At 36.7% G+C, this 24,340-nt stretch overlaps 2 protein-coding genes and 2 long non-coding RNA genes across 4 annotated transcripts; 2 read left to right on the top strand and 2 right to left on the bottom strand.

Annotated features, from left to right (window-relative positions):
- Positions 1–1,538: 1,538 nt before the first annotated feature.
- On the bottom strand, positions 1,539–3,579 carry LOC138334069 (probable myosin light chain kinase DDB_G0279831). Its single transcript, XM_069282784.1, has 2 exons — positions 3,563–3,579; positions 1,539–2,277 (listed from the first exon to the last, which is right to left on the bottom strand). The coding sequence occupies exons 1-2, from the start codon at positions 3,577–3,579 to the stop codon at positions 1,539–1,541; spliced, it is 756 nt and encodes a 251-aa protein (XP_069138885.1).
- Positions 3,580–6,478: 2,899 nt separating this feature from the next.
- LOC138334068 (balbiani ring protein 6-like) lies at positions 6,479–8,138 on the top strand. Its single transcript, XM_069282783.1, has 3 exons — positions 6,479–7,083; positions 7,388–7,531; positions 7,805–8,138. The coding sequence occupies exons 1-3, from the start codon at positions 6,479–6,481 to the stop codon at positions 8,136–8,138; spliced, it is 1,083 nt and encodes a 360-aa protein (XP_069138884.1).
- Positions 8,139–12,964: 4,826 nt separating this feature from the next.
- On the top strand, positions 12,965–16,732 carry LOC138333024 (uncharacterized). Its single transcript, XR_011209930.1, has 3 exons — positions 12,965–13,230; positions 14,287–14,481; positions 15,252–16,732. It is a non-coding gene; the product is annotated as an uncharacterized lncRNA (long non-coding RNA).
- A 1,484-nt stretch (positions 16,733–18,216) lies between these two features.
- LOC138333023 (uncharacterized) lies at positions 18,217–22,915 on the bottom strand. Its single transcript, XR_011209929.1, has 2 exons — positions 22,603–22,915; positions 18,217–20,466 (listed from the first exon to the last, which is right to left on the bottom strand). It is a non-coding gene; the product is annotated as an uncharacterized lncRNA (long non-coding RNA).
- Positions 22,916–24,340: the final 1,425 nt, after the last annotated feature.

The raw sequence follows: 24,340 nt of genomic DNA, 5'->3' as shown, positions 1-24,340 counted from the left end.
AGTGCGTTGTCTGTCTGTATGTTTTGTTGGTAGTATCATTTGAGGACGACCTGTCCTGTGTGTAGTGCGTTGTCTGTCTGTATGTATGTTTTGTTGGTAGTATCATTTGAGGACGACCTGTCCTGTGTGTAGTGCGTTGTCTGTCTGTATGTTTTGTTGGTAGTATCATTTGAGGACGACCTGTCCTGTGTGTAGTGCGTTGTCTGTCTGTATGTATGTTTTGTTGGTAGTATCATTTGAGGACGACCTGTCCTGTGTGTAGTGCGTTGTCTGTCTGTCTGTATGTTTTGTTGGTAGTATCATTTGAGGGACGACCTGACCTGTGTGTAGTGCGTTGTCTGTCTGTATGTTTTGTTGGTAGGATCATTTGTGGACGACCTGCCCTGTATGTAGTGCGTTGTCTGTCAGTATGTATGTTTTGTTGGTATGATCATTTGGGGACGACCTGTCCTGTGTGTAGTGCGTTGTCTGTCTGTCTGTATGTTTTGTTGGTAGTATCATTTGAGGACGACCTGTCCTGTGTGTAGTGCGTTGTCTGTCTGTATGTATGTTTTGTTGGTAGTATCATTTGAGGACGACCTGCCCTGTGTGTAGTGCGTTGTCTGTCTGTATGTTTTGTTGGTAGTATCATTTGAGGACGACCTGTCCTGTGTGTAGTGCGTTGTCTGTCTGTATGTATGTTTTGTTGGTAGTATCATATGAGGACGACCTGTCCTGTGTGTAGTGCGTTGTCTGTCTGTATGTTTTGTTGGTAGTATCATTTGAGGACGACCTGTCCTGTGTGTAGTGCGTTGTCTGTCTGTATGTATGTATGTTTTGTTGGTAGTATCATTTGAGGACGACCTGTCCTGTGTGTAGTGCGTTGTCTGTCTGTATGTATGTTTTGTTGGTAGTATCATTTGAGGACGACCTGTCCTGTGTGTAGTGCGTTGTCTGTCTGTATGTTTTGTTGGTAGTATCATTTGAGGACGACCTGTCCTGTGTGTAGTGCGTTGTCTGTCTGTATGTTTTGTTGGTGGGAGCAATTGAGGACGACCTGTCCTGTGTGTAGTGCGTTGTCTGTCTGTATGTATGTTTTGTTGGTAGTATCATATCAGGACGACCTGTTATGTGTGTAGTGCGTTGTCTGTCTGTATGTTTTGTTGGAAGTATCATTTGAGGACGACCTGTCCTGTGTGTAGTGCGTTGTCTGTCTGTATGTTTGTGTTGGAAGTATCATTTGAGGACGACCTGTCCTGTGTGTAGTGCGTTGTCGGTCTGTATGTTTTGTTGGTAGTATCATTTGAGGACGACCTGTCCTGTGTGTAGTGCGTTGTCTGTCTGTATGTTTTGTTGGTAGTATCATTTTAGGATGATCTGTCCTGTGTGTAGTGCGTTGTCTGTCTGTATGTATGTTTTGTTGGTAGTATCATTTGAGGACGACCTGTCCTGTGTGTAGTGTGTTGTTCGTCTGCATGTATGTTTTGTTGGTAATATCATTTGTGGACAACCTGTCCTGTGTGTAGTGCGTTGTCTGTCTGTATGTTTTGTTGGTAGTATCATTTGTGGACAACCTGTCCTGTGTGTAGTGCGTTGTCTGTCTGTCTGTTTTGTTGGTGGGAGCAATTGAGGACGACCTGTCCTGTGTGTAGTGCGTTGTCTGTCTGTATGTTTTGTTGGTAGTAGCATTTGAGGACGACCTGTCCTGTGTGTAGTGCGTTGTCTGTCTGTATGTTTTGTTGGTGGGAGCAATTGAGGACGACCTGTCCTGTGTGTAGTGCGTTGTCTGTCTGTCTGTATGTTTTGTTGGTGGGAGCAATTGAGGACGACCTGTCTTGTGTGTAGTGCGTTGTCTGTCTGTATGTTTTGTTGGTGGGAGCAATTGAGGACGACCTGTCCTGTGTGTAGTGCGTTGTCTGTCTGTATGTTTTGTTGGTGGGAGCAATTGAGGACGTCCTGTCCTGTGTGTGTAGTGCGTTGTCTGTCTGTCTGTATGTTTTGTTGGTGGGAGCAATTGAGGACGACCTGTCCTGTGTGTAGTGCGTTGTCTGTCTGTATGTTTTGTTGGTAGTGTTATTTGAGGACGACCTGTCCTGTGTGTAGTGCGTTGTCTTTCTGTAAGTTTTGTTGGTAGTATCATTTGTGGACAACCTGTCCTGTGTGTAGTACGTTGTCTGTCTGTATGTTGTGTTGGTAGTATCAATTGAGGACGACCTGACCTGTGTGTAGTGCGTTGTCTGTCTGTATGTTTTGTTGGTAGTATCATTTGAGGACGACCTGCCCTGGTGCGTTGTCGGTCTGTATGGTTTGAAAGGATGTGGTATTTTCGTATTGTACACTTGTTGTACTAGTGAAACTCATTTAATAGTGCTATCTCAGTAACTCATTTCACCAAAGACACTAAACAACACACCCCACTGGCTACGTTATACGTACACTGGGATTTATGCTCAGTATATATATGATATAGTTGGTGCTTAAAATGTCGTCTTGGCCTTGATATAATGAACTGTTGGTTTGGATAAAGTTAATTGTCGTAGTACGATACTGACACTGCTGATGTATAGTTACCAGTAACTGTAAATGCTAAATAGGGGCAGTCTTTTACGGAGATGGCAAGAAACTACATGTATTAACATTGCTGGAAAAACGTAGTATTGTGCGGATATGTAATATTAACGTAATTATCAACAAATACAGTTAGGCAGCTGGGAACGGTAACTCAATAAACCCAAGGCAAGTGTTTATTGAATGTTTAGATTAGTGAAACTAATTATCTCTTTGGTTAATTGTCATGGCGCTCACTAACGCTCTCATTTACAGCTCACACCACGATATTCCGGATTTAATCGCCTCTTTAAGTAGTATGAAATCTGGCTTTACCAAAACACAAGCGCCAAGTCAGAAATGAGAGCTTAACTGTAATGTAACTGTGACAGAGGACTAGAATTATTGTCGGTCTGATTAGGTCTGATCCGTCAACTAAAGCCGCTCTTATTATAGTCACAATGCTATCACACATCAACCCTGGTATTTTGTAGTTTAATTAACAAACTAATTAAATCATCGCTAATGATAATTGTTCTTAAGAAATCCAGTTCTCAAACATGCCACCATTCTGGAGAAATAGTGTGACAGTCAGTGACCTTAAGATAGCGGAATCAAGAAAAAAACCTAGAAATAAATAAATAAAATAATATTATAAGCAGCTGAGCGAGATAATTGGGTAAAGAAAAGCAATCACGACTTTGCATTGATCAAATTAAAGTTGTATTTCTTGTAATTTTCACAATATTTTAATTGAATTGTTTAATAACTTTGCGAATACAAACTTTACAAAAGTCGGTAAATATAGAAAGTTTAAAACTAAGAGTGGTGGATAGAAATATGTAGAACACTTAAAATACTTTTTCTATGTCAAAAAATACAGCAAGTCATAGGCCATACAAATTTTAAAAAACAACCCTTAATAATGAACACCCGTAGCCTTAAAATCCCTATAAAATTTAAAATGACCACTTTCGACGCATTTTCAAAAACAATTTACTTCATGTCATTTGTAAATGTACTTTTAATGATTTACCTGAAGCGCGTTACCATAGTTGCCATTAAATCTGCAATCACGTGGTCTGTTACATCTAATAGACAAGAAAACAATTCAGGTGAGATCTGAAAAGTTGATCAGCACCAATTACAATGCAAAATGGGTCTCCATGGAGGTGCCAATAGACATTGGCGCTCTTGATCTCGTCAGAAAATAAACTACTGGAGCCGTCACTTTGTGGCCAGGTGCCTTAATTACACTTTACGAACCTTTCGGTACACAACAAAAATTTTTTGGTCAACGAGTGGCAAGTAGTTTTTGCTTTTATGTTACACGGGTCTGTGAAGGGCAAAGGTCGGCTAGACTTTTCTCTGAAAAATAAAATCATTAAAAATCTGTATTCGCGATTCATTTAGTTAATGTGTTAGAATAAATTTTTATTGGTATGAGTGTGACGTCAATTTTCTTTTGCAGGTATTTTCTAACATTTCATAAATGGAACATTGGTTAAAGAAAAATTTCCTAAAGATTTTATCAATATTCTACCTTTAAAAATGACATACCGTACTGATACATACTCCTACTTTTTTATACAATATATATTTGTTGCGTGAATTTCTTATGTGAATGTTTTTCAATTAACTTTGGAAAAAAACTCATTTAATTTAAATGATTAAACTACATGTTTAATAATAATTCTTTATTTCGATCAGATTAGACTTTGAATCTTAGGCTCGTCAAGTGCGACACTGTAGGTAGAATATTCGAATTGTAACTTTGTACAATGGTTGCCCCATTTGCATTATTCTGAAAGGCGAATTTTAGGATCTGATCTTCCTTACCGACTTTCTTGGAACCCTACAATCTAGACGAGTCATTTAGAATGACGAAACATTTTTGGTGAAGGAAGCCAAAGCTGACGAGTTCTACAAAGACAAAATAGCTGCATGATTTATATAACATCTCTGACGTACCATCTAAACAAAAAACCAACAAATAAACAGCTGCATGGTATCGCTACCATCACTGATGCGTTCTAGAATGACAAACTAGTTGCATGGTATCTCTAACATCACTGATGCGTTTTAGAAAGACAAACTAGTTGCATGGTATCGCTAACATCACTGACGCGCTTTTGAATGTCAAACTAGTTGCATGGTATCGCTAACATCACTGACGCGTTTTAGAAAGACAAACTAGTTTATGGGTGTCGCTAACATCACTGACACGTTTTAGAAAAGACAACAGTAGCTGAAGTGTCGCTAACATCACTAATGCGTTCTAAAAGCGCAAACTAGCTGCATGGTGTCGCTAACATTTGTGACGCGTTCTAGAAAGACAAAATGCCCGAATAGTGTCGCTAACATAAATGAAGCGAACTAGAAAGACAAGATAGCTACATGATGTCGGTAACATCACTGACGACGGTCCTAGAAGGACAAACTACATGTAGTGGCATAGTGAAGCTAAAATCTTTTATACGTTCTAGAAAGACAAAATAGTTGTTTAGTGACGCTAGCCCCACTGACGCGTTCTAGAAAGTCATCACTGACGCGTATTCTCTGCATGGTGTCGCTAACATCACTGACGCGTTCTAGAAACAAACAAGCTGTATGGTGTCGCTAACATCACTGAGGAGTTCTAGAAAGATAAAATAGCTGTATGGTGTCGCTGCCATATCTTACGTGCCTTAGAAGAACAAACTAGCTGTGTCGTGTCCTCGGTAACATCGGGAGGAGATTGAAACAACTATACGATGATCCTTATAGATATGTTTAACTAACGATTTATGAACAACACCGAACACCACGAGATATTTAAAGTGTACCAAACCTAAAACTTACATATTTAAAGTGTACCAAACCTAAAACTTACATCACTAACTTGTCACAGAGGGACACACCAACTGTATCGAACATCAACAACAACGGATTTCAGTTACGACTTGAGATTTTATGGACATATTCTCTTATCGGTTCGGGACCCATATCTTAGAAAACTTGAATTGCATTAGATTGAATAGAATTAAATTGAATCGCGAACATTTATTTATTATAAAAAAAAATGTTCAACTTAATACGACACTTAATTTAGCATGTCTCTAGAAAAACATAAGTTTTCCCTGCCTGGCACTTTGGTTTACCTGTTACGATGGCAGTAAATTTGACTTCAGTGCGTTAATGGGCTGCCTCTGTGATTTTATTGTATCAGTAATAGTTAACACGAATCAAATGACAGTTAATATAAAATTTATCATCTCGTGTACGTTCTATTCTGTTTTGGACATTTTGTTCAGAGACTTTAACTATGCCAAACGATAACGATTTTGTGACTTTTATCATACTTATGTGAAGTGTACGGGTGGTTATTAAGTTCATTGTTCCAAATGGTCAATCCATTACATTTTAACCTGTGTATAAAAACTTAGTGGTTACAAAATAATTTCCTTTGTTCACTGAGTGGGTTTTGTCATCAGGATATTGTTGGGTTTTTTTTATCAAGATACGCAAATGATTAATTTCAATATTTTTTCTTAAAATTCAATCAGTGAATAAAATATTTTGTCACAAATGATGCTAAAAACCTTCTTAGTTTCCCTACATTCGAAGCGTTTATTGCATAATGGGTTTGTCATCTAGAGGAATCTTAGAGCGTTCCATTACATGACGTACAGTAGGTCAATTGGTACGAACCAGATAAAAGAACCCGCCACGACAGAGCTTGTGTTAATAAAACAGAGCAAAGATTAAGACTCGGAAAAACCACGTAAGATCACCCCCTATCCCACATACTGTGACTTTAAGCTACAACGTAAGAAATGTCCATTTCAGAAAAACGGAATAAAAGATTATGGTTCAATTTAAGTATATCTTAAGACGATTTCCTATTGTATCAGAGGAAATGCGGCCATTTTAGTTCTCTCTCTGCCTGGATAACAACACGCCCTCCTATTCAATGCTTCACTTGTTTGATACACCCCAGAGGTTTGATACACCCCAGAGGTTTGATACACCCCAGAGGTTTGATACACCCCAGAGGTTTGATACACCCCAGAGGTTTGATACACCACAGAGGTTTGATACACCCCAGAGGTCTGATACACCCCAGAGGTTTGATACACCCCAGAGGTTTGATACACCCCAGAGGTTTGATACACCCCAGAGGTTTGATACACCACATAGGTTTGATACACCCCAGAGGTTTGATGTACCCCAGAGGTTTGATACACCCCAGAGGTTTGATACACCCCAGAGGTTTGATACACCCCAGAGGTTTGATACACCACAGAGGTTTGATACACCCCAGAGGTTTGATACACCACAGAGATTTGATACACCCCAGAGGTTTGATACACCCCAGAGGTTTGATACACCACAGAGGTTTGATACACCCCAGAGGTTTGATACACCACAGAGGTTTGATACACCCCAGAGGTTTGATACACCACACAGGTTTGATACACCACACAGGTTTGATGTACCCCAGAGATTTGATACACTTCAGAGGTTTGATACACCCCAGAGGTTTGATACACCCCAGAGGTTTGATACACCACAAAGGTTGATACACCCCAGAGGTCTGATACACCCCAGAGGTCTGATACACCCCAGAGGTTTGATACACCCCAGAGGTTTGATACACCCCAGAGGTTTGATACACCCCAGAGGTTTGATACACCACATAGGTTTGATACACCCCAGAGGTTTGATGTACCTCAGAGATTTGATACACCCCAGAGGTTTGATACACCCCAGAGGTTTGATACACCCCAGAGGTCTGATACACCCCAGAGGTTTGATACACCCCAAGGTTTGATACACCCCAGAGGTTTGATACACCCCAGAGGTTTGATACACCACATAGGTTTGATACACCCCAGAGGTTTGATGTACCTCAGAGATTTGATACACCCCAGAGGTTTGATACACCCCAGAGGTTTGATACACCACAGAGGTTTGATACACCCCAGAGGTTTGATACACCACAGAGGTTTGATACACCCCAGAGGTTTGTTTGATACACCACACAGGTTTGATACACCACACAGGTTTGATGTACCCCAGAGATTTGATACACTTCAGAGGTTTGATACACCCCAGAGGTTTGATACACCACAGAGGTTTGATACACCCCAGAGGTCTGATACACCCCAGAGGTTTGATACACCCCAAGGTTTGATACACCCCAGAGGTTTGATACACCCCAGAGGTTTAATACACCACAGAGGTTTGATACACCCCAGAGGTTTGATACACCCCAGAGTTTTGATACACCACATAGGTTTGATACACCCCAGAGGTTTGATACACCACAGAGGTTTGATACACCCCAGAGGTTTGATACACCACAGAGGTTTGATACACCACAGAGGTTTGATACACCCCAGAGGTTTGATGTACCCCAGAGGTTTGATACACCACATAGGTTTGATATACCCCGGAGGCTTGATACACCCCAGAGGTTTGATACACCCCAGAGGTTTGATACACCACAGATGCTTGATACACCCCAGAGGTTTGAAACACCCCAGCGGTTTGATACACCCCGGAGGTTTGATGCACCTTATTACATGTGCCTGACTAACAGAAAATTCTCTCCGTCAAAGTGTCACTAAGAAACAAAGATCAATCCTAATTAGAATTCATAATTTTGATGTAGAAAAAAGACGGACATTTTGATCTTGAGAATGCCATGGAACAAGTTATAGCCCGGGAAGGCGTCTGTAAACAAATTGTTTATACAACGTGAACGTTCTACAAAGTCTCTAAAGTACAGCATACACATGATGTAAAACGTGAAGCTGAGTGTAGATCGGTAGGTATAATTTATAGCTGTCCGCCCATTACCTGTTACAACATAAGTGTTTATTATAAATAATAGTCAGTATATCGTTACACTACATCAGGGGTTAAAATACGTGTACGTCGGAATATCGTACCAGTGTAATTATTATAATCAACCCGAAACAAATATACCCAGTATCGTATGTCTGACGGATGCCAGAAACCACCAATCGTTTCCAGACATTAGTGACAGGCCTGACAAGAAAAATGCTTCACTTCTTTGACAGACTTTACGAGTCGATTCGTTCTTGACAAGAATGTTCTTGTAATTTTTTCGCAGAATTGTGTATCCAGGGTGATTATTATACGCCAGAATCGATCGGAGCGTGCGCGTGAGCAATTTGTACCGGAAGTGTGTGTCGGCGTCCGCCAGTGTATAATGAAAAAAATCATCCAATATCTTTTACTTATAAGTTGTGGAAAGGAAATGGAGGGGTCTTAATACGCAGTTATCATTTGTCACTTTCCGCTGACTCTCCAATTGGAATTATTAAGGGGTGATTAAGGGGATACACGCTTAGTAATGTTTTGCCGACGGTTACAACTAAATATGTTGTTAAGAAACTAGCGAAACACTCTTTGTCTGGGCTATCTGTTGGAGCTCTCTAATAGAGAGGCTAATTCAAACTTCACTTCCGGTAATTTTGTCCTCGTATTGAAAATGCGGACTTCCTGTTTGTAGGGAGGCTTGCGCGAACCGAACAATAACACAGCGGTCTTTTCCAATATTAACCAGATTCAATATGGACGCTGCTTTGCCCTCATACGTAGATAGCTGAATGTTGACGAATTTTCAAACGTCAATTTAAGGAATCGATAATGGATTCGCCGTAGAAGACTATAGAATTGTTAGACAAACGCACTCATTACTGGGCCTTGATTTTTGTGTCTCGGTGTGAGCACTATTTTACGGGTTTCCTCGCAGACTGTTTGCGGTGTTTAAGAAGCAAAAGACACGGCGTTCTTCAAATCCACTGTAAACAGAAAAACAGAATGTTGTTTAAACAAAAATAAATTTAGATCCCTTCTATGGAAGTTCTTTATAATAATTACAAGGGCTGTTCCGTGATGCTTTATACCATGTTCTCGGTGTTTTTTTGTGTTTAATTAAAGAGCTACAAGAAACACAATCCGATTGTTAGGAAAGAAAGAAAAAATACATCCCGATCCAAACTGATGGTTTGTTCACGTGATGGGAAGAGAGGTGTTACGAACAAAAGTATATACAGAAAAGCCCAGCTCTAATCTCCTTATATTTCTTCAGGGAAGGATTGTCGAGTATTACATTGGTAAGGAGAATGAAAGGACATCTGTGCACGTGCTTAAAAGAGGTCTCAATCACAAGGACGTGGCTATTTTATTTTTATATATTTTTTTTTTTTTGCGTAGGAATTTTGAATTTCACATACAAATTTCTGTTTTGCATCTTGATTTGTACACCAGAAAATATTTTGTGTGTGTATATTTTTTAGTTAAAAATACAAGCGCGTCGGACAATTTGTGATTTTACATGAGAATATACAGTGAGAGTTCTGTGAAAACAAAGACATGTGTTTGGTTGGTTTCAGAGCGTGGAAAATAATTATTGATTAGAATTTAGAATTGTGGTAATGACTGGGCGCGCAAAAAGTAAAAGCGAATGGGGGAACAAATTTATATAATATACCAGGTAGGTAAAATATACTAATACACTATGACTAACCTAATTTTTGGTACTATTAATTATTGCTGCAAATGTTGCTGAATATCTTTTTATTATGCATAATGAGAAGATTTTCTGTGCATTTTGCAGTAAGAATAGGACCAAAATGAGGGTCGCGAATTCACTCCACAATTTTACTTTGACAGGATTATTTACTTTGAAAATTACAAAAAATAAATAGAAATAATGTATGAATTTGATGTTTACTCTTTGCGATGACGATAAGATGAGACTGAGATAACAGTTAAGGTCGCCTTGGAATATTTAACGATATCATCACCATCATTTTGATGAAGAAAACGACAAACCTTGGCGACAGAACCTGCCCACAAATATAATCTACTTCATGTTACAAATTTATCGGATCAGTTACCAGTTTGTCAGCAGTTTACGTTATCTTGGGGGAGGAGGAAAATAAAGAAAATATTATCTATTATCAAAGATAATTAAAACAATTAAAAACTGTAGCACTTCCGGTGTCCCTGACATCAATGTGACCACCTTCTTTTATCATTTAAATTAGCTTCCGACCACAAGCCACAAAACAATGATCATAGTTTCCTAGACGTTTGTCTGCTGATAGTTGATGAAAGAAAGAAGCAAACACTTACGATAATGTTCATGCATGGTTGGTGACGTCGATAAGTCAGGCACGTGGCATTGATTAAACAGACAGCACAGAACATGTTGACGAAGTCTGACATACAAATTTTAGAGAAAAAAAATGTCATGAGCATAATATCAAAAGAGAAAAACATACAGAAAAGAACACCCAGGTTAAACAGATCAAGTTATTCTCTTTAGTCTCAGCTAGGTTTTTTTTTCATTATGCGGTGCTTTGCGTGTGTGCAGTGCGCGTGCGTGCGTGTTTTGAGAGACTGTGGTATATTTGTGTTGTACTTCTTTGTAATAACTTTTGTCCTTTTTATAGTGCTATCACACTGAAGCATGCTATCTGAGACACAAAACAGAGCACACTCCACCCGGTTAGTCGTTCAACTATCTTTATACTAAGCGGCTATAGACTATGCAGGATGTGCCTTGTCTAGGACACAGAACCCAGCCTTCCTCAAACAAGTCCTCACGAGGCATCTGAAAAATATCGATAGGACAGTCAGGAAAAAGTAACCGGAACTTGTCAGTCATTTTATCCTTCTAGGACTCGTTTCTGATGTGTCAGGCACTGTATACCTATTGCATCCGTCTACAGCGTACGGCAGTGATGTAGCTGTTTCGTCCTTCTAGGAATCGTCAGTGATGTAAATGACATCACGCATCATACTATGCAGTGGTACAATTGTTTAATACCTTCATGACTTTTTAGTGAAATGCTGAATCAACCATACATCGACTTTATAGCTTTAGGACTCGTCAGTGGGACACCGTACGACTGTCCAGACCTTCTTTATCACATCGGCATAATGCTATATAGGCAAAACATTTCATCATGTATCTTCCCTTATTTCTATAGGACACGTCGCTAATGGTGATGGCAGCACAACATTTACAGTTTTTTCGCCTTCTAGGACTCGTCAGTTATTTTAGAAAATCCAAACAGTTGCTCTGGGAGGGATTCCAAAACGCAGATTCGTTCGGTAATTTTAGAGAAATCATTCTAATGTTTCCTCCCTATGGGACACGTTTGCTGATAAGGCTTTGATAAAAAAAAGAGGCAACCAAATGACTAAAAATTTAGGAATGGCTAGCGCATATGGAATGGGAAGCGATTTGAGTTTTACGGGTTTATATATAGCATAAAACATTCAGCATTCATATATCTCTACTGAATTCATTCCGCTTTCGCAACATCTGATAATAAACGTATGAGATCACTGACTGGCCGATTTAATGTAAACCTACTTATTTTAGTGGTAGCTCATGTACAGCGGTAGAGGGTGTTTCAATAAAGTTTTTAGAAAAGCTTTTTTGGTTCTATATTTCAGAAGAATAAACTTTTACGACTACCTAGAGAATGAAAAAGCTTCAGTGTCAGATGCTATTTTGTTAATTGTCGCATTGTTTCCGTTTACATTAATTAACCTTTTAAACAAATACCTAAACTGTCTAGCTCTGCTTGTATAAGAACTGTGTAGGATTTGAACGATTTTTATAATCTGAATTCACTTTAGTACTGTAAAATGCCAATTAATGTTTCTACCTACAAATTTAGAACAAAGTATTGGATGTTTTTAAATGTCGACCAGTGTCACACTCAACTCCATCTTCGATATTCCGAGGGTAAATACTTACTGTTGTAAAATCCACCCCTGGACTAAGTCGCAACAAATATGAAGGCTCTGCCTACGACAAGTGACGAACAGTTAATTTGGTTTTTGATAGAAATCGAAAAACGGTTCATTGTGGTTGACTCTGTGGCTTTGATAGTCGGCGTCACTATTTTATCCTCAAAGGAAAATTCTCCGGTCTATGATTGGTCAGTTTTTTCCTAATGACCTGCCTCCAGTTATGCTATTACATACTCCAGGAGTTGATGATAGTGGAAGTAACTCCTTGAATATCAAGGATATATTAACTCCTATACCCTTGATGATCTTAATAAAATAAGTCAGAACTATGGCATGTGAAACGTTGCAATATTCATTAAATTTATATTTTTGTTCTAAAAAATAAATATTTGTTCTTAAAAATATAAATATTTGTTCAATAATACAAAATATACATTCAAAAAATAAATATATGTTCATAAAGAATAAATATTTATTCAAAAATTGAAATATATGTTCATAAAAAAATATATTTATTCAAAAAAATAAATATCTGTTCATAAAAAATAAATATTTATTCAAAAAATTAAATATATGTTCATAAAAATAAATATATGTTCATAAAAAATAAATATATGGTCAAAAAAATAAATACATGTTCATAAAAAGTAAATATATGGTCAAGAAAAATAAAAATATTTGTTCAATCTGTATTTAGGATTATTGAATATATATTTATACATTCAATGTGCCAAAATAAATATATGTTCATAAATGTTGCATTGTGGGACAGTATGTAATGACACCAAGGGCTTTCGTTACGGCGTATTTGATTGGATAAATGAAAACGAAAGTAGTCTTGATCATGGAAGTGTTTGTTTTCAAATGAAGGCTGCAGACGATTTGACGATGGAAGTGGAAATGCTATTTGTTTTGGTGAGTAAACTAAGTAATACCTACGTGTACATCTCAATTAAATGTAACTGTGTGACAGGGCACATCGTTTGCAATTGGCGTCCGACCAGAAACATATATAACGTTACGTAACCTCCCGTCAAATAGTTCAATAAACCACAACATGTCATGTAAGACCAAGACCGTTTTCGTTTATTCGGAGCAACCAGTTCGACCGTTTGTTATTGTCATTATCTAAAATGTAAATCCTGACGGACCTGCAGTTTTTTTGATGACCTATAGTCATCATGCACCGTCCGTCGGCGTCCGCCGTGCGTAAACTATTCATTCAAACGACTTCTTCTCAATAACCGTAAGGCCTAAAGTACTCATATTTGGCCTGTAGCATGCTGGGATGAAGAACTACCAAAGTTGTGAAAATGAATGACCTTGACCTACTTTCAAGGTCAAAGGAGTCAAATAGGCTAAAATCTTTGAACAACTTCTTCTCAATAACCGTAAGGCCCAGAGTACTCATATTTCTAAAATGAAGTATGCAAAATGTGCAGGAGGACCCATTTTTCTTTCAAATGTGCATTTTTAGAACATTTCAGTCGGCTAAAATGGGGGGGGGGCAAAAGAAAACCAAAAAGACATGTTTGGCCCTGTCCTGGGTAACGGGGGTGGGGAGGCGATTACCCCCCTGCCCCCCTCTTCCTACGTCCCTGCCAAGGACGTATACTTATAAATCCTTGTTATGACGGATAGAGGTCGGTGTCTAAAAAAGCGGTCTTTTTCGGCGATTCTGGCCAATGTCATAGCAAGTACCGTACAGTACAGTAGTCCCCCATTATACAGATTGGGGACACTCCCGTATATATACGCAGAATAGTCCTGCATTTGAGTAATAGTCCTGTATTTGAGGGAGTGTCCCAACCTGTTATACCGCCTATTTCCACCCTGCTGATGTACAGCTAACTCCACAGATTCACTTTACAGCTAGTAATTGATCATAGAGTTAAAACATTTTTTAGGATGTTGATGAATGTTTAAGAGACTTTGTTATCCAACTATTTATGCTCCAATTTTATTTTACAGAAATAAACCCAGTATTCCTTCCAAAGGCATTGAAGCAGGTATAAACGAATTGAAAGGCAGGATCCACATGTTCGACAAACAAGAAATAACAGTAAAACTTAGAGACATTCTTGGTAGTGTTTTCAATGGTTTGCAAATTGTAGTAAAGTTCAGCGGAGAACTGGAGATGAACTACGGTGGACTTACATTGTATAGGTATATATGGCATATCCCAATTGTAAAAAGCTTCATTTAATTTATCATTATTTTAGATAAAATAAGTTTGCTTGATCAAGTTACTAAAATTAATTAGAAAGTTTCACAAATTTATTTTCGGGACAATAACTTGAGAACACAACAACAGAATTTGTTCAAACTTCATAAATTTAATTAATGGCAGGGTACATGTGTTGCTTGCAACACTTATTGTAAGCTTGTTTTGTGATAAATTTAATATAGTACTATAAAATTTTTAATAATTTTGCATAAAGCATTGGAGGTTAAGATTTAATACATGTAAGTTAGATAAAATATCTTTACGGTAGATGAGCATCTAAAAGCAATTGACCGATCGCCAGGTGTAATATAGCTACGCCTCGTGCTCACAAACGCACGTGTTTCTATTCAATGTCGGAGCAAACATCATAGCACACACAATACAAAGTCATGTGCGGTTTGATTGACAGCTTGCGATCCGTCAATTATGTAATGACTATAGAAGCGTATACCAATACGGGGCTTACGAGACTTCAAAACAATGTGAGTAAAGTACAATTTACTGTGGATTAGTCCCAGCATCCGGTTATTATGATATCATGAGTTTCGCGATGTTGTGAGTAATGAACGGTAAATTGTACTTTACTTGCGTCGTTTTGGGATCTCGAAAACCCTGTATTCGCATGTTGGTTAAGTGTTGAGTGTTTATATTGAGAACCAGATTTATTTCCAAAACATCCATTTTTGTATGATTTTTTTCCCCATTTCAGTTGACATCACATTTGGAGAACTACTCACATTTATAACTGGAGCGGATGAGATACTTCCTGCAGGCTTCTCAACAAAATTCCACTACTCTTAGAACCACCTGTTTTCAGATTACCTTAAACATCAACTGACAACTTGCACATTGAACATTCATATTCCCAGGGATTATGATGTAGATCAACTGAAACATCTTATGATGAGAGCATTGAAAGAATGCCAAGGATTTGGGAAAATTAAATCAGTTTGAGCATGTCATTCCTGTAACAAATAATACTTTTGTTATAAAATCAATTTCTAATAATGTGACACATTTCAAATGGACTGTTATAATAAAGTTTCATGAAGCAATACCATTTACATGAAATTTCATGAAATAAAAACAAAAATAAGAATATTTTTAATAACGGTCAATTCAATCAATTTAGTAATATTTTCTTCATTCAGGGTCACAGGGGTCAAATAGGCTAAAATCTTTAAACAACTTTTTCTGAATAACTAAGAGGCCTAGAGTCCTGATATTGGGCATGTGACATGCTGGGATGAAGAGCTACCAAGTCTGTTCAAATGAATGACCTAGACCTTCATTCAAGGTCACAGGGGTTAAATAGGCTTAAATCTTTAAAAACAACTTGTGTATAGCTAAGAGTCCTTGAGACCTGTTATTGGACTTGTGGCTTGTTTGTATGAAGGGCTAACATGTATATTAAAGATATAGACCTTGACCTTCATTCAAGGTAAAAAATTTCATCAAATATATCAGAAACTGAACTTCTTCTATTAAAGAGTTTGTTGCATTGCCTTGTTTGTCACTACTATATTCTTTGAGGTGTTGTATTGTGCCAATAGTCAGATGACCATCAAGGCCAAATTAGCCTCTTGTTTTAAATTAGTGACCTTGACCTTCATTCAAGGTCTAATTCATCAAATGTATCAGAAAATGAACTTCTTTTGTTAAAAGAGTGTTTTGTATTGCCTCAATTTGTTTACCACTACTATTTTCTTTGAGGTGTGGTTTATCCTGCCAATAGTCAGATAACCGTTAAGACCCATGGGCCTCTTGTTATATACAATGAGTCTTAATTGTAAATTGTAAGTTGCAGAAGAGGTAGGCATTTTCATTCAATTTGGTGTGTTGTATTGTACCAATAGTCACATGACCATTCAGCCTCTGTGCCTGTAATTATTTACAGCACATCTTCATCCTCAAAGCAGCTTTCATAGCATGGTAGATGTAATGTCATGAGGAGCAAAACTATAAATACATGTATAACTTGTTTTCCTATGACTTTGGATATTGAAAAAAATCAAAAGATCACAATATTTGGAGTAAATTCTGTTATGTTATAAATGGTATTATTTTGTGAGCACATGTATTCAAGTTGTTTAATGAAATGAGCTATGTACAACTGCATTTACTGTGTTAGGGTGGAGATTGGATTACAAAATAAGATTTATAATTCCTTCCTTTGATTTCATAAATAAAGATTTTTTAGTCAGTTTATACTTGTGTTTGCATTCCTTTATAAAACGATATTTCTTAAAGTATGCAAATTACAAATTTTAGCTTAATACATAATTGTAACTATAAGCAAAGCATGTGCTGTAGTATGTCGTCCATCAATTGCAACATCTCCATAACTATGACAGAAAAAAAATGTGATATATGGCTAGTAGTATGCTGAATAATGCACTGCCTCACGTTTGGCCTTTGGTAGATCTAGAGTGTTCGCCCTTGTGAGGAAGCTAGAATTTGGGTTCTGTCCCCTGTCAGAGACGTACCAATTTTTTAGTTTGATTAGTTTAACGTCCTATTAACAGCCAGGGTCTTTTAAGGACGTGCCAGGTTTGTTGGTGGAGGAAAGCCGGAGTACCCGGAGAAAAACCACCGACCAGCGGCCAGTACTTGGCAACTGCCCCACATGGGATTCGAACTCGCAACCCAGAGGTGGAGGGCATGTGATAATATGTCGGTACATCTTAACCACTCGGCCACCGCGGTACTAAAGTCTGTAAATCTGGTACTACTCCTTCTTAACGCTCAGCATAATAGGTGTTGCTTGCAAGGCTTAAGGACTAAAAATGATATTAAATGATTGTGGAAAATTTGTTTTAATGGAAAATATAAGGACACAGTTCTTACTATAATGTTGTTGATAAACATGTACCCTGGTACCTATACACCTCGCATAATCATGCAAAAATAAGTTCTTTGATATACATCTGTAATACAAAACTGTAATTTTAATACGGATATTAAATTATAAGTAAAATGATATTTTTTTTTTTACAAATTTAGGGCACTTGCATTTTTTAGCAAGTGACAAGAAAAATTACAATTCAAGTCCTGAATAAGCTAATGTGACTCTTCTGGTACATAAACCAGGGACAGAAGGTAACCTTCATATGAAATTTGAGAAAGATCAATAAAACATGAAAGGTGATAAACTGTCAATGTCAAAATTCAAAATGGTTGAGTGTCGGACATTTTGCTTAAAACTCCTGATCAGTCAATAAAGTGAATGGGCTTTCTAAAACTTGCAACAAAGAGAAAAACAAAATTGTATATTTCCTCCATTATTAAGGCAAATTCATAAATATATAATAGTAGGCTAAAAATATCAGAAAACTTTCAAGTTAATGCAAACTTTAAATTTTCTCACATAATAGATGTGTCTATATCTGAAAATCGAAATATGAATCTGAAAGGATATGAATCTGAAAGGGTAAATTTTAGCAACAAACATTATTAACAGTCCTTTACTGTGTACTATTTCAAATTACTTAGATTGTTTATTCATTTAACATTTCACATGAAATTCTTTAATTATAGACTTTAGTAATGAATGCTTTAATAATTGATTAAACTTCATCAGGTATACTGCTGTCCACAGTTATAGTGTAACTGGGTTTGGTTAAGTCCCAGATGAAGGTGGGAGTGTTGGGATGTAATAGAGGACACAATCCGTCTTCTAAGTCATGATGGTTTATTGACAATACATGTAAGTGTGTATGTCTGTAACAAAATAAAACAAGCTCATTAAATACATGTTCACAATGCAATAATACATAATAACATTCATACTAATCATACATCCATCCATACATACAAGATCCCTAAGTAGCCTACAGTAAATTAGCATCAGATGTGAAATATCTATTTAACATACAGTAATACAGTTATATTATAAGTAACTGTAGAACAAGACATTTATGAACCATTTATAATACATGTAATAGATATTATGATAAATACAAGGGGAGACAATATTTTCCCGGAGACAATGTCTTCTCTATACTATGCTATATCAGGGTGAGACAATTCGCCCCTTTACAACTATACAATAAAATACTCTAGTCTAAGGGGAGATAATCTACCCACTTAGACACTACAACATAATACACTATCAATGCATTACATACACTTTATCTGTTTCATTCGACCAAGGGTCCTATACATTATACATGAATAAAATACATAATGTTACAAAAAGGTCTAAACTAATATAACATCTTCATATAAAACACTAGTTTTCGATCTCTATACTAATAATGCTAGAGATCCAAATATATACTCCTTTACATCAAATGGTCCATATAAATAGACAATTACACTTAAATTCAAATATATACTTATACTTTTACACTTTCAAGTTAATTTAACTTGTTCAAAAATACATTCTGATAATTTTACCAAAATAAGACAAATAAATATACATAGTTTTCTTTATGAACATTGCACAGGATATACAATATTGCTAAGAAATATAAAAAGATGACTTACAGAAGTAGAAGAATTATATTCCAATTCCACAAAACAGTCAAAAGGTCTAAGAGCTAGACCAAAAACACAACTGCATGCTCTCATTAAAACCTTTCTGTGAACTGTCCACAGACAAAGGAAAGTGCTCCAAAGATAGAAATTTGGAAGGAAAGTTTGACCAATAAAATAACACATTATTATATCTATTACCCAATAAAATCAATCAGCTGACTAGCCAGGTGAGTCAACTGACTGGTACCTACCCTCACCTATAATTAAATAATGCACTCATGCATCCATCCATGCACTCACTCATTCCAGGTAACATACAGGTATACAGGTAAACAAGACGGTGACATATAGACAGTATTGGGACAAGCAGGGGTGCATCTTAATTTATAACCATACATAAATACACTAATACTAATTACATAACTAATTAGTTACTTAATTAATTACATAATTAATTACCCTGCCACAATAGCTTTATTCCTGTTGTTTAAAAACATTACTTCCTTACAGTATCTCTCAAAAAAAGAGTAACAATTCTTCAGTACAACCAAACACTACAATTTTTGCAAAAAAATCATTACACCAACTGCTGCAAGGAATGCAGATACTGTCTGACAATTAGGTAAGTATCTATGCCAAACTCTGGACCGTTGCTCATTGGATTAACATTTGTTCTCAAGTCATTGAGGATTTCCTCTCTTTGTCTACCTGTAGGTAACTGTAATTCCACTTCTGGAAAATGTGGTGGAAGCATGTCTCCATTATTGGTGTACACTTCAAAGGGGTCTATTCCAAATGATTGAATGTTAGCTGACTTCATGACATCTCTTACAGCAACACTGTTCTGTCTATGTAAGTTTAATCAATATATTCATCCACATTATGTACGGACTCCAACGTTCACCATGTTTTGTTCTAATACTATGTTGACTGTAGGCTTCAGAAAATTAACCGAGAGGCTGGAGCAGCATTAATCCATGGTAAGACATAATGGAGACAGAAAAGATCATTTTCATTCTCGACATTCTAAAACATTTGCATATTCTAAAAACATTGTTATAAAAAAAGGCTATAAAAAGTTTTTATCACTGAATAATAAACATCCCTCCATAGTCGTTTATTGCGACTGTTCAGTTGTGTATTGATCTTCCTCCAATATAACTGCCTCGGTTCGATCCTCTTTAGTTTTCCATAAACTCTTCCACTAGCACATTTTCCACTCAACGATCACCTCTTACGTTGATATCCTTGATGGTAATCCATACCTCTCTACTGCTTCCGAAAATAAGCTGAGCGTAGTTTCTGCACGCTTGTCTCCAGAAACAGATAAGTGTTTCTGACAATCTCTAAAATCTTGATAGTCTTCTGCTTGCAAATTTAAGGAAAAGGTTCAGCCAATTTTCTGTGTTTTTCTTTCATGTCTGTCACAATTTCTATTAGGAGATCTACAAAATATAGAATATCAACACATATACTAATTTTGATAAATATACTCTACCAAATATATATTCAAAATGAAAGATTCAAGAAATTTATTCAAAGTTGTATATTCGGATAATGCAAATATTACCACTGTTTACAAAATATAATACTATATAACAAATAGCAGGGATTTTTATGTACATTTATGGCTGAATCACAGGGCCTCGTTCCTAATGATGCGATATATATAGGATAGGTCACGTTTATTTACATACTAATGTAACAGGGCGAGAGTAGTGTGCCGCCAGATGGGCTCGAACCTTCGACCTCTGACTTACTGGTCCACCACTCTACCGACTGAGCTAAAGGGAAATTCCCCCTAGCGCGAACTAGAAGGCGACGATATCACTATTTACAACACTAATACTCCCCCCTTCAAACGTGTTCACCCCCAAACACAGAACAACCCAGGTTCTCTCTCCAAAAAAAGGCTCTCAATCTCATATGGAGTGGTCTACGGCACAAAATGTAACAGGGCGCAGAGTAGTGTGCCGCCAGCCAGACTCAAACCCGCGACCCCAGACTTACTGGTCCGCCACTCTATTGACTGAGCTAAAGGGAAATTCACCCTAGCACGAAGCTAGAAGGCAACCGTAACACTATTTACAATTCTCTGTCCGAACACAGGGCCTCGTTCCTAATGATGATATATATATATAAGATAGGTCACATCTATTCACATTTGTGTAATGTATGTAAATAGACGTGACCTATCTTATATATATATATCTAATCATTAGAAACTAGGCTCTGTGGCTGAATATTTGCTGCATTTTCCCAATTTTATGTTAACATTTTCCCCGCATTAAGAAAAACTCTCAGAAATATAAGTTTTAATAAAGCTGCAGTGTATTGTTTTCTCAACTGTCAAAGGTACAAGCCCCTGAGCAGGGTTAAAAATCACAATACCTATGAACCTTCAAAGTCATTGGCCGTTTTCGATTATACGGTTTGAGTGTTTTTGACCTAGGCTACGTTCGTTTATGAATTTCAGAGGGACCTGCTAATCTGATATTGTTTTCAGACGAGCCTTAACAAAGCCCTCACAGGCCTGTATAAAAACAAAAGGCCCAAGGGCCTTAACGGTCTTCGGACTACCTTGGCAATAGCCGTATAGGAAATTAATTAGATATGGTGTCATGGTTAAAAAATAAAAACACTTTGTCGGGACAATGTAAGGATCATTTCATGCAAGTTTCAGCCAAACTTAGAACAATAGAAGAAGTTCAAAATATATTTTCAAGATGGCAGGTGTGGTGGCCATCTTGGATTTCGGATCAACATTAAAATATAACAACACTTGGTCGGGACCATGTCAGGCTCATTTCATGCAAGTGTCAGCTAAATTACACTGGCAAGAACTTGATAAGAAATTCAAAATTCAAGATTTTAGAATATTTGACCCCCGTGTCCGTTATCTCATCATGCTACTGGCTAAAGATGAATACACTGGGCCTTTCGGCTAGTTTGAAGAAGTACTTAATATATATTAGCCAAATAGACCCCTGTGACCTTAAAAGAAGGTCAAGGTCATTCATTTTCACAGCTTTGGTAGCCTTCATTCCAGCATGCTACAGGCCAAATAAGAGTACTCTGGGCCTTACGGTTATTGAGAAGAAGTTGTTCAAAGATTTTAGCCTATTTGACTCCTTTGACCTTGAAAGTAGGTCAAGGTCATTCATTTTCACAACTTTGGTAGTTCTTCATCCCAGCATGCTACAGGCCAAATATGAGTACTTTAGGCCTTACGGTTATTGAGAAGAAGTCGTTTGAATGAATAGTTTACGCACGGCGGACGCCGACGGACGGTGCATGATGACTATATAGGTCATCCTGACCCTTCGGTCAGAAAAAAAACTGCAGGTCCGTCAGGATTTACATTTTAGATAATGACAATAACAAACGGTCGAACTGGTTGCTCCGAATAAACGAAAACGGTCGTCGTCTTACATGACATGTTGTGGTTTATTGAACTATTTGACGGGAGGTTACGTAACGTTATATATGTTTCTGGTCGGACGCCAATTGCAAACGATGTGCCCTGTCACACAGTTACATTTAATTGAGATGTACACGTAGGTATTACTTAGTTTACTCACCAAAACAAATAGCATTTCCACTTCCATCGTCAAATCGTCTGCAGCCTTCATTTGAAAACAAACACTTCCATGATCAAGACTACTTTCGTTTTCATTTATCCAATCAAATACGCCGTAACGAAAGCCCTTGGTGTCATTACATACTGTCCCACAATGCAACATTTATGAACATATATTTATTTTGGCACATTGAATGTATAAATATATATTCAATAATCCTAAATACAGATTGAACAAATATTTTTATTTTTCTTGACCATATATTTACTTTTTATGAACATATATTTATTTTTTGACCATATATTTATTTTTTATGAACATATATTTATTTTTATGAATATATATTTAATTTTTTGAATAAATATTTATTTTTTATGGACATATTTTTATTTTTTTTATGAACATATATTTATTTTTTTGAATAAATATATTTTTTTATGAACATATATTTCAATTTTTGAATAAATATTTATTCTTTATGAACATATATTTATTTTTTGAATATATATTTTGTATTATTGAACAAATATTTATTTTTTTAAGAACAAATATTTATTTTTTAGAACAAAAATATAAATTTAATGAATATTGCAACGTTTCACATGCCATACAGAACAGGTTTAAATCTTTATGGCGTCATAAGCTATGGATGTCATGATACGAAACATCATAAAATAAAAAAAAATAAAAAAAAAAACGGGGGAAAAAAACAAAACAAATTAAATGTGAATGTTGGCAGATTATTATATGGTTTTATGTAACGATCTTGCTTGCATCAACGGCATTATGACATATACATGACTAATAAAAAGGAGTCTTATGTTGCTTTAGATCTATACAGTTTAATGTATCCATGTTCATGGTAACAACACAGCTCATATTATTACGAACATATGCTAATTCGGAGCAAGGGTCGTAACCCGAACATGTATGAATCTCGCTAAAGTTCCAAAATGTAGTTTCATTAATTATGTATTGTAATTGGCCTGTGTACATGTAGGATGGTCCGTAAACGGCCCAGAATATAAGCTTCTAATCACACTTACCACAGTGTAATCGGTACATCACAGACACCGAGATACTTAATTCATGATGATCGGGCATTATTAATTGAATAATACATAAACTGACGTCTGAGTAGAAAAAACACGTGACCGGTCAAGCCCTGTACTTAGCAGCACCGTTAACCAGCGGTCATCTGCAGTCACGAGGTCTTGACCTCTCCAAAATAGCAGACAAACGCGATTGGCCAACATGCAATTCATTTGAGTTCTTAAAATGCTGATTCTGTGACCCACTAGATCTTTATTTAGAAAAAAAATAAACAAATAAAGAAGTTCGAAGGACTTTGAAAAATTGAGATAAAGGATACCCATTGAGTAGTATAAAAGGTATGGATTTTAAATCAATATTAACATTTCGTTCAGCTAAAATATATATCCTATCCATTCAAATGAAAATGAAATGTTCGACGTCAAATTCAATGGTATCAATTTAATTTTGCATGTAAAACGAATGTTCCTGGACATAAAAATGCATTTGTACAAATATAAAGTGACGTTGACAAACAAACAAAGCTTTCTATTGACTGAAATAACAGCGTAACAATTCAATAAAAATTCTATGAGATAGGTTGTTATTGATTGATTACTACATGTAGATAAAAGATTATTTCAATAATTGCGAACTTCATATAAAGAAATTAATCTTTCAATTATCAAAAACAATTCTATTTCCC

Source organism: Argopecten irradians, chromosome 10 (genome assembly GCF_041381155.1).
Source record: "Argopecten irradians isolate NY chromosome 10, Ai_NY, whole genome shotgun sequence".
In the NCBI taxonomy this organism is placed as follows: domain Eukaryota; kingdom Metazoa; phylum Mollusca; class Bivalvia; order Pectinida; family Pectinidae; genus Argopecten; species Argopecten irradians.
This window is presented reverse-complemented; position numbering and strand designations above follow the sequence as displayed.